This window comes from Centrocercus urophasianus, unplaced genomic scaffold (assembly GCF_019232065.1).
Source record: "Centrocercus urophasianus isolate 14NV4802_14NV808 unplaced genomic scaffold, USGS_Curo_1.0 seq_13, whole genome shotgun sequence".
Lineage (NCBI taxonomy): Eukaryota > Metazoa > Chordata > Aves > Galliformes > Phasianidae > Centrocercus > Centrocercus urophasianus.
Genome location: NW_024884475.1, coordinates 44,927,486 through 44,939,029, shown reverse-complemented (window position 1 = coordinate 44,939,029; position 11,544 = coordinate 44,927,486). Strand labels below are relative to the sequence as shown.

At 40.8% G+C, this 11,544-nt stretch overlaps 1 protein-coding gene across 3 annotated transcripts in view; it reads left to right on the top strand.

Moving 5' to 3' along the window:
- Positions 1–9,282, top strand: part of BMP2K (BMP2 inducible kinase) — a 55,443-nt gene extending 46,161 nt beyond the window's left edge. For all 3 annotated transcript variants that reach the window (XM_042812919.1, XM_042812918.1, XM_042812917.1), the window contains one exon: positions 3,946–9,282. In XM_042812919.1, coding sequence (XP_042668853.1) covers positions 3,946–5,375 — 1,430 coding nt within the window. In that variant the 3' untranslated portion in view covers positions 5,376–9,282. The remainder of the gene's footprint in view (positions 1–3,945) is intronic.
- Positions 9,283–11,544: the final 2,262 nt, after the last annotated feature.

Here is an 11,544-nt window from a genome sequence, read left to right as displayed (position 1 = left end):
TTTTTTTTTTTTTTTTTTTTTTTTTTTTCTTGAAAATAAAAGTGGTAAGCAGTGCAAATCCATTACAATATTCAGCAGCTGCTGCTCTGGCTGTTGTCAAAGAAATAGTGCAGATTTAGTTGCAGTGTGCTGGTAATCCTTGGGCCTGACATGTGGCAAATTGCTCTGAAATGATGGCGGCAGTATGTTACCAATTCCAAGAAAGCTGAAAGCCCTTACGCCCTACCCTTTGGTCACCCCCGCAATACCCTCCGATGATGAACTAGCAGAAGGCGTGCAATTACTGACGTTGTTAGGAGGAATTCATCCTCTTATAATCGGATGTCTAGAAAAAGAACATCAGAACAGAAAATTTCCTTGAAGACTGGGATCTTCTTATATGATTAAAGATGTTCCACCTGGCTCGCATTTGAGTGAAGAACAATCGTCTCCTACAAGATGCAAACCTGATTAGAAGTGTGCTAATCTGAACAGTACATTACAAACAGATGTTACTCCACATTTTTCAGCTTTTTAATAAACGTTTATCTGAACAGTCTATGCAGCAGTTTAGTTTGAGAAGATTGCATGAAATCAACATGATGGAATGCTTCAATTTTGAAATCTATTTGACCAGAGCATTAAATTGTCATTAACTGAGAAATTTTTCCCTTTTGGGGCATTAAGTTTCTATTTGTAATGCTTTTGGTATTCAGTTTATTAACTTCTTTAGAAGTGAAAGATGTGAATTGTAGCTTGAAAGGCTGAAAGACATTGCTGTCATAGGTTTAAAGCCAGCGGCTGCATGGAAGAGATTTTTGCTCCTTCTGTTTGGTTTTGACACAGGTCTGCTGTGATTTTCTCCATTACTCCATCGTTGTGAGTAAACTGGAGATATTGCAATGAAAAAGCACATGCAGAACCAGTTTCTTCCATGAATTCAGTCTATGTCAGCCTGCAAAGTATGTAAAAGTAATATTAAACATAAGCCTGCTTGGAGCAGATGGCTCTGATTGTTTGTAACACCTCGGCACGGTCTGAAGAATAAAGCAAGACATTTGCTGTTTCTGGAAAAAAACAAAAATAGGGAGGAGGGGCAATCAGGTTGGGGCAATCAGATCACCAGTCTTGAAATACTTGAAATGAATAGCACTTTCTCAAAAAGTACATAGGAGAATGAGGTGTGGCCTTGAGTGTCATTTGATGTGGTTGCTTGCTTTCTTGTTGGGATTGTGCATGTAGAGTTGTATATGTCCTGAAAGTTTAATAATGTTGTTCTGGAGATTGCAGTTAGATTTCAGAAGAAAGTTCAGGATGCTGATATCTAGATTCCCTAACAGCTATACTGCCTGTAGTCTTTAGGTGATTGATTTCCAAAGTCGCTTGTGGCACGTTTTCAACCAGAGTATCAGCTGGAGGTGTGCCTCTGATGTACTAGAGTGGATTGTATACTGATACCAGTGCATAAAAATATGGCTTGGGAGGCTGATCTCAGTGTCTGACTGTGCTTTGTCGGGTCTTGCTTTGTGTCTGTCCTGTCCTGCCTGAAGAGGTCTGCTGAGAGACATCTTCATTATGTGACTTCAGTTACTTGTGCAGTGTATGTGAACTGTTGATATGGTCCCCTTTTTCTTGCTGGTGTCCTTTGCACTGTGTTTTCCACTGAGTATAACTGTGGCAGCAATTAACAAATAATATTTAAATCCTTTTGTTAAGATATATTTTAGTTTGCTTCTTGTTCAAAAAGCCTTTCACACCTTGAGAACATGGAAATTGTATGGAAGTATAACACTGTCCATATCCATGTGAGTTTACACTCAAACACAAAAAAGGTTGTAGGTTATTTTTGTTGTGTGTGTTGCTACAATCTAACCTAGAAATATTTTGGTTTTTTCCCCCTCCTTTTAAATCTAATTACATTTATGTTAACATCAGTGTTTCAGTAAATACTGCGAACAGCAGGATTTGGAAGATATGGGGGTTTATAATGCAACGTGAAGACTATACCTTAGGGAAATCTAAAGCAAGCAGCCAAATCCAGTTTCTAATTTAGTGGTAAAGCAAATATGTAGTATTTAAAATCACAGTAGATAAGAAGCAATCTGACACCAGAAGCAAACAAGAAACAGCTCAAAGCCCTAATCACCTGATGTTTTCAGTCATTTTGGTCATCTTGGTTTTAAATCTATACATAAAATTCATACAAATCCATTACCGCAGAACTCCTGTTGGAAGTTTGGATATAAATACAAACTAGCAAAATGGCTGATGAATATGGAAGCCAGAGAGTTTAAAAAAAAAAAAAAAGAATGGAGAGGGGGAAAAAAAAAAGAAAGACATTTGTCTTCTAAAACTTAACATTCCAGTTGAAATCTAAGCATAGAAAGAGAGAATGGCTTGGCTCTCTGCTGAAAGTGATATGCTTATTTCTTTGTGGAAGAAGATACAACCTGAAATGAAATTGCTTGTTGTTTTAGAAGAACAGGAGATCCGGATCTTGATTGTGGTTTTGGTTGGTTTTTTTTTTTTTTTTGAGGAAGAAGGAAATGTATGCATTCATCATGGAGGTTGCTGGCCCTGCCTGCAGCAGGGGGAGTTGGAGATTCATGATGCTTGAGGTTCCTTCCAACCCAGGCCATTCTGTGATTGTTGCTATACTAGTGGCACTATACAAGTGCATGTACTGTCTACTGTTGCCATCTGTTTGTGCTGACAAAGTTTTTGCAGCTCCCAGTATTCCCAAGCCAACCACTTCACAAAAGAGAAGAAAAAAACATTTATTTGAAACTTATTTCAACTTGATTTTTTTTTTTTTTGCTTAAATTACTGCACTAGAAGTTAGAAGGGACTGAATGTGGAGCTTCAGTATCACTACCGAAAGATGTGCTCAAAGCATATATTTGAAACACCAAACAAGTATTGCCTAAAAAAAAATAAACCAAAAACAAACAAACAAAACAACAACAACAAAAAAAAAAACCAACAACAAAAAAAAAACACCCCACAACACTGTAAAAGCTCCCCGTGTTGCTTTCACAACACGAGCTCTGTTGGGAGAAGCTGTCACAGCTGACACAGAGGGCCGGTACGTGGGGTGCCTCTTCAGATGCACCAATGGCCATGGCCATCTAGTTCAATTCTCAGTGAAGAGTTCAAGTTATGCTTTTTATTAGTGATTTAGTGGAGAAGTATTTGAAATTCAGACACATTGTAAACACATTTGTCCTTTCTTCTTTGTTTCCATACTGTTATTTTCACTGATTGCCTTGCTGTTTTCCCAGAGGTACTGTTGTCTTGTCCATTTCTCTTTGGATGCCTTGAAACATAATACTGAGTGAGGAGAAACACCAACAAAATCCATTCTTGTGGATGTTGGTAGGCTCTAGGAAGGAGCGGATACACGGAGGGTAGGACAGAGATGATCTCATGCAATCTTCCCTACAGTTGGGATGTGTACGTGGTTATTCTCACCCAGCTGCTGTTATTCATAGGCCTTACAGAGAACTAATCATCGTGGAGACAGACATTAAGTAGGATTGTCTAGAGTAATGAATGCTTGAGAAAGGAAAAGCTGAGAACTGACAGCTTCGTGCACTTGTTCCCCATGTGAAACTGTACTGAGTGTGTCAGTGTTGTCCCAGGTATCTGCTTGGTATTAGGTGTTGGCCTTGGAGAACCTCTACAGAAGGCAGCTCATCTTTCCCTAGAGAGGAGTGGCTGGCTGGTGCATATATTCGTATTGGATTTGGAAAGGTTCTGTGCTTGAGGAGTTAAGCTAGAAGTTCTGACTACTAACTCCTTTCATTAGCATTTGAAAACTTAGATCTGGTTTTTAGTTATTTTCCCTCCGTATTTATGGAATATAAATTTGCTTTGATTGCTCTTATGTGTGGCTATTGTCAGTAAGTGTTGATTTTAGCAATGTATTAAAATTGTTTTTCTTTTCTTTTTATTTTGGACTTGCAGATTCCCCTGGAAAACAATTGGAGAACTCAGCCAGCAGTCAAGGAAACAACTTAGGGACCCCAAACAGAGCTGGAAGACTGAGTCATGCTTTTAAAGATCCCCGGCCAGGAAGGAAGACTGCAGAGGGACAAGTGACAAAAGGTTGTGATGAGTCAGAGAGTGATTTTGAATCAGATCCTCCCTCTCCTAAGAGTAGCGAGGAGGAAGAAGAACAAGAGGATGAGGAGGTCTTGCAAGGTGAGAATGGAGACTTCAATGATGACAATGATACGGAACCAGAGAATTTAGGCCACCGCCCTCTGCTCATGGACTCTGAGGAAGAGTTGGAAGAAGAGGAGGAGGAGAAGCAAAGTTCTGATTCTGAATCTGATCGTACCAAACAAAAATTTGTGGAAGGGCTCCCAAGCAGTAGATTCAGAAATGTTATGGGCAGCAGTGAAGTTAAAGAACCCAGCTTAATGCAAACACCTGAGGTGCCAACTACTGTTGTCAAAGTGAGCCCTGGCCAAGAATTTGATGTGTTTGGGGCAGTGCCCTTTTTTTCTCTTCAGCCTCAGCCAAGAGAGAAGGGCAACCAGGATGTCTCTTCTCAGACTGCATTTCCCAGCCTGAGCCAAGAGCAGGATGACTTTGATGTTTTCACCAAAGCTCCGTTCAGCAAAAAGGTGTCTCAGCAAGATGACCAGGTGGTGGGAAACAAAACACAGCTCTCACCCACTTCGCCACGGAGCGTTGATGTTTTTGGTTGCACCCCATTTCAGCCCTCTCTACTCCCCAAGATGAGTGGGAGTAAAGAGGACCTGTTTGGGTTGGTTCCTTTTGAAGAGATTGCTGGGAGTCAGCAGCAGCAGAAGGTAAAGCAACAGCGCAACCTGCAGAAGCTTTCATCCCGTCAGAGGCGCATGAAGCAGGAGGTCCCAAAGAACAATGGGAAGCGTCACCATGGCACCCCAACAACCACAAAGAAGACTTTGAAACCCAACTACCGCACCCCCGAGAGAGCCCGCAGGCACAAGAAAGCGGGCCGCAGGGACTCGCAGAGCAGCAACGAGTTCCTGACCATCTCTGACTCCAAAGAGAACATCAGTGTTTCACTGACGGACAGCAAAGACCGAACCAACCCTTTGCAGACAGATGAGAGTCTGCTGGATCCCTTTGGAGCCAAACCCTTCCACCCACCGGAATTGATGCGGCATCCTCAGCATCAGGGGTTTGGTGACAGCCGTGGGGATCATGGTGCAGTGGTAGTGGCTAGCAGGCCTCGGCAGAGCTCCTTGCTGGGACCGGTGCATGCTGGTGATGGGCTGAAAACAGATGATTTTGGTGCAGTCCCCTTTACAGAACTGGTTGTACAGAGTGCACAGAGTCAGCAGCAACAGGCACTAGAGTTGGATCCCTTTGGAGCAGCTCCATTTCCTTCGAAACAGTAAATGCTTCCAGCGGGGTCCCTCCTTCCACCTCTCTGAGTTGCTTAGTAGTGAGTTCAATGAGCAGAATCATTTCTCTCTGACAGGGAGCTGGGCTGTACAGTTTATTCAAGTTAAAGAAGGCACGGCTGGCTTGCACGATGGAATGCAAAAGAAAGCAATTTTAAATTTTCTTTTGAGAGAAATTGAAAACTTTTGTTATGAAAGATGGCTCCCAGAACATAAAGAGAAATGGGACATGAATTGGTGTCTGTTGCTGACTTTTGGACCTGGAAAATGTCATCCTGCACTTTTGCATCACCTTTTCAGCACTTGGCAATGTGCTGAAATGGAGGGAAGGGAAACAGGCAGAGATAACATGAAAAAGGTTTCCAAACTTATAGTTAGGCTGAAGGAACTGTGGTTCTTCTTTGTCTCAGTTGCACTAGACCTAAGAACCTAAACATACTAATATCCAGACTTATATGCTGGGAATAGTCAAGTCTTCACTTCCTAGATGAAAACTACCTTTGTTAATCATAAAATAATGAAGCCAGGTCATCAAGGAGCTGCAGCCCAGAATTTCAAAGCATTGCTGTGGCTTTGTACCTGGTAGACATCTATGCAGCTGCAGAGCTGAAAGGCAGATTATTTTTTGTGTGTGTGCCTAAATCTTCAATTTTATTTTTTACAGTAAGTGCCATTAATGTAAAATAGCAAACTGGAAGTCTAGAGTTAAAATGCAGATGCAGAGAACATAACAGTTTGTGAAATGGAATCTGAATGTAGAGGAGTAAACCAGCAGGGATGTAGCCAGTGTTTGCAGCACTTTGAAGACTACTCAGCACACTGGGGGAGAGGCTGGTGAGAAGGACATCTGGCATGGGTGGAGCATTTCAGATGACTTGTACAGTTGACTGAAATGCACCATTGGTTTTATCTGATTACAAATTGGGGGTTGTGTCTGAAGATGCATTTTCTTTTCCTCTTGGATTTGTACCACAAAGAAAATGTGTGTTGTGTCCAAACTCATGTTGTTTTATAAAACGATAATTTTATGAAATGACTGTAACCTAACATTTTCAACTTCTGATGGACCTGTTTCTGTATGTAAGTGTGTTGTGTTTGTTTTTTTTTTTTTTTTTTATGAAAGTTTTGCTAAATGCACTGAGCTTTGAAGAAACTTCTCTGGACCCGGCTTGGTTTCACAAGCAGTAGCAGCAAGTAGTCTGCAGAATGCTGTTCTGTGCTGCAGCAGTAAGCTGCATTTCACACCGCAACGCCTTACCAGCAGGATTGCTGTCCTGCCACACAGTACCTCTAAGACATCGGGTGCACAGACATGGCTGAAAGCTTGGAGCTTGCAGTGCCAGTAGTGATGGGAAGGCAACGCGAACCGGCTCGTTGGAGAGATGCGGTTACCGTGTGTCGATGGTGACACCATGTGCTTTGTAACTCCACTGCTTCACGACTCGAGCCGAGCCATGTACACTGGCTGCAGAGTGAGTGTACATCAGAGTGGTCCACTTTGCTTTGTTTCTATGGCAATCCTAAGGAAGTGGAAGGAGGCAGCTCCTCTGCTTGTCTTAGCTTTACGTCCTGCTCCACTGAATGTTGAAGAGCATTCCATGTTTATAAAAAGAGACCGCAAGAATTCATGGCTGATTGCTCCTGCCCTCCTCTCCTCACAGGATGTGAAGTGAAATATTGAGGGTTGTGCATTTTTTCTTCAAATTCTACTGCTGTTTAATGAGTTGTTTTGAAATTGGTGAGGGTAGGAAGTAGATCCCTTGAAATATTTGTTGAAAATGGCATGTTAAAGACAAATTCTTTTTCTCCTTTCAGAGCTGGTTTTGATAAAATGCTGCCTCCCTGGTCCTGGATTTTGAACTCATTCATATGTATCTGTACACTTGCAGTTATCTTCCCTTTTTTTTTTTTTCTTTCCTCTGACAAGGTGAAAAAGAAACTACAGCTCTGCTTGTTTAAGAATGACTTTTTCAGGCTTAGAAGTTAAGCTTTTAGGAGTATGTGAGTAGAAGTGTTTCAACTCTATTTGCACAGGAGTTTCTTAGGCTTTATTACTACTGTTCTCACCAGTTTTTGTTTTTTTTTTTTTTGTGCCAAAGGCTGTAAGAAGCGCACGCCGAGTCTGTAGCATTTTCTGATACTCAGGTTAACTGCGATTTTGTTTCTATGTGCGTGCTTATTAGCTGCCTTCCTGCAGTTTCCTTCTGAACTGTCACTATTCCGGCCTAAAGACAGCTGTTGGAACAGAATATTATGAAAAATGGGACAGATGGGTGGAAACAAAACAAGAATAAAGCAACAAGCAACTGACCCGCAGTCTTAAATACGGCCGGTCATCATTGGCACCATGCAGTTACTGCTTTCCCTGCTGGAAGAACAGCTTGAGGGTTGGCATGGCTGTTAGGTGCTTAGTGTGGGCTTCAATTAAGGTAAATTACAAGAAGAAAGAATCGCATTTGATTTCTGTCTGATGACCTTGAAGTTTCAGGTTGAAGAGCGCAGCAGAATTTCTTTGTGTGGTGCATTTTTTACTACTTTATTTTTTTGACAGAGGGCTCACACATGGTTTTATTACAGTACAGGGAAGCTGAAGTTGGATTGCGTACAATAACTGATAGGAGAGATGAAAGCAAACCTTAAATCCAAGTTACTCTGAAACTGGCATTGTGCCTCCGGCTGCCTCCGAGTTACAGCCCATGATACTTGCTTTCTTGTGGCCTTAATAAGCCTTGATCTTTGTACTTACATTTATGAAACTACTTTTTGCATACATGCAGTTTTTATGTTTCTTGAGTTAAAATGATTTTTTTCTCTCGTCTGAGATAAGTATGCTTCACTGCATCAACTTTGTGGTCTATTAAGTTTGCAGCCTGGGTTTAAGCTCCAACTATGGTTCAGCAGAGGCAAAGCATGGTACTGCTGGGGAACTTAGTATCCTTTTGCCTTTATTCAGCATGTAGATATCTCTACCTGTGTGCTTGTCGTTCCTGGAGTGTATTGCGACCTTACCTGAAATCCTGGAAAGACCATGTGCACTTAGACTTGTACCATATGTCTGTGAAGATGATGATCACAAGGTAAGGAATTCACACTTCCCTTTCACCAGGAAATAGCAACAGGTTTTTAACAGTTCTTTCAGTCTGCTGAATGACTGAACCATAGACCTGTCAGAATCGGCTGCTTTGGGCAGTTTTTGTCAAAGGTACTAAGAAGCCCTTCATAGTTATGGTCACTGAAAGGAAGATAAGAGGGTGAGTTTCTCTGCAGACTCTCAATAGCCGTGAGATGTGCGGAATTGCTTTTGCTGACTTGTGTCACGTGGGACCTGCGAAAACCAACTTTCAAGGAAATAATTTTTAATCATTCTGGTTGTCCCAGTTAATAAAACTAAGTACTGTGAAAATAAGTTGGTATATTTGCTACTGTGAGAATAAGAGTTTATCTGGAGTTTTTTATACTATATAGTGTATTTTTATATATGAGAAATATATATAAAATATACACATGCTCGCACACATCGCACTGTGTTTTTAGTAACATTGCAGCCACAATCATTCTGATGAAACTAGGAAGAGTGAATAAGGGAAACCTGCAAGAGAAAAAAGTGCAAGGGGTGGCTGCTGAGTTACTTTTCTACAGCGCTTCTTTTCAAAGAAAAATTGAGGAAGTGGTGTGTATAGCTGAGTTTGTGACTAAGGCATCACCTAATATTAAAGAGCATAAAATCTATTTTAAAATTGCTGGCATTCAGCTTTTAAGTGCACTTTCCTGAACTACACTTCCATTTCTTGTTAGACTTCAAGTTTCTAAGCTTTTTTGTGTACCACTAAACAGAGTTTTGTGAAACTGATGTATGTCATAAATATTGCAGTTGTTAAATAAATAAACATGATAACAGTCACTTTGCAGATGTCCTTAAACATGGCATTATTAAGTACTCTCATTTAGGCTGTAAGCTATTCTATAAACAGTGTTGCTTCTCCTAGTTGCTTTTTGTGGCTGTAGGTTCCTGTTGATGTTTTTTAATGATGGTTACATCAGCAGCCCACTATTGCCATCTCGGTTCAACTTGTTGATAATATATTAAGAATGTCCTTAGGTTCATTATTACTCCTTTAAGCCTTCCTGCTTTCAAAATGCTTTTGAAAGGACACACTCGGATTCGTAGCTGCTAACTGAAGCTTTATCCCTTTTCAGGGGCCATAACTTTAATTTTCATTGCTAACTCCAGACTTAGTTCTGCACTTAATCTTACAGACATGTTTTTCACTTGATTTGACTCACTCTACCAACTACTAGCCAGAGCAGCTTTTTGGTAACTGCTTCTACTGGTTTATTTCATATCTAAGCTGAAGAAAACCAACACTGTAGGAAGACTAGGAGCAGCAACAGAACATAGGTATGAAGTTGTAGCTCATTCATGGTTGTTCTGTCTTCTGCTTGTTACCCATTTCAAACATTGTGTGAAGCAATTCATGTGTCATCTGAGTATTCTGTTAAAAGTGTTACAAGTAAACATCCAATGAACCAAAATTTATTTACAGGCTCAGTATTTACAGAAAAGGCCATCATGCAGTTTAATAAATTTTGTCAGGATAATAAAAATGTACAACTTAACAATCTTCTCTTATCCAGTGAAAACTGCTACAGTAGTAAGTTTGGAAAAAAAAAATTAGCAAATTGTAAAATAAGTATGTTTTCAGTACACAGTCACAGATTTCTCAAATGTTATTATTCACTTGTGTATTCACAATGTAACACTGAAAACAAGCTTTAACAATTGCAGGATCCTTGTCACACTTTAGCAGCAGTCATTAGTGCACTTCAAATTTGCTTTACTGTCAAGTTTAAAAAAAAAAAATAATCAGTGTTTATACTGGAAGGCTCAGAAGACTGGGATTTGAACTTCAAATGCATTTAGTTCTTTCCAATAACTGTTTCTGGAGCTGGGAAGAAAAAAATCACTTAAGCTCAGTGAGGATTTGGTGACAGCATTGCTCTCCAGCGTACCAGCAGAAGAGGAAGGGTCCTGCCTCCTCCATGCCTGGTACAAGGTAAATGCTTGTCAGTAAATGACTATCACTGTTCCCTTGGCACGTTCCCTGTGTAGAAGGCTGAGGGGAGCTGGGAATGTTTTGCCCAGGACAGAGGCAACTTCGGTGGGACCAAACAGCACCCTGCCAGCCTCTAGGCTGGCACCCACTGAGCTTCACGCTGAGCACCAGGTATCTAACAACCTGCATAGCTCCTGTCTCTTTAGTGTTGGCATTAAACCAAGACATGGTTTAACTGCAGACTATAAAAACCCAAGGTTGTCTTTACTGCAGAAAGCAAATAGCAATAAATCGCTTCAGCTAATGAAGTGTTGGAAGTACAGCACGAGTCATTAAAAGGCCAAAGTTCAGTGGCTTGAAGTCATAGCAGTCTTACTACTCTGGGCTTGTTAATTACACCTACTAAAAGAACACGTAACTTACAAAAAAAAATCCTTTGCACTTCTACTAATTCCAGGGTAACAGCAAGTGTAAGACTATTCCTGAAACATTTCAGAACACTTCAGAAGCACCAGAGTGGTGCAGAGAGATTTGCTGAAGTAATGGCACCACCTATACTTGAGGACACAGTTTAAGATTTGAAATCAAGATAGATATGGTAGATAACATCCATCTCCCAGAAAAAGGGAAACAACTAGAAAAGTACTATACTCCACTGAATTTGACATTACACATTACTGTCCTGATGTTGAAGTGTACACACATCACTTAGACAATGATTCTGAAGGATGCAGCACCCTGTACCAATGCAGTTTAGAGCCAAGACCAGCCACTCAGTTAACCAGAGTTCTAAAAGCACACTACTCCTGGGAGTGTGTCCTTTTGTTCTGTACTGCAACAAAACCTGAAGACATGGCATATGGGCCTGCTAGCTTAGCAGTGGTATGCAATTCTGTTGTTTGTATTTACGAAGCAGGAAAATAATGCAGTGCTCCAAATGCTTAGTTCTACAGCCCACCTTTTTGTTGTCCCACTCTAAGAAAGACCTGCTTTGTACTTGATTGCAGAGCAGGAAATGATGAGAAGGAAATGAATCTCAGATCTCAGAGAGAATGGCCTCAAGTCGTGCCAGGGGAGATTCAGGTTGGATGTTAGGAAATACTTCTTCT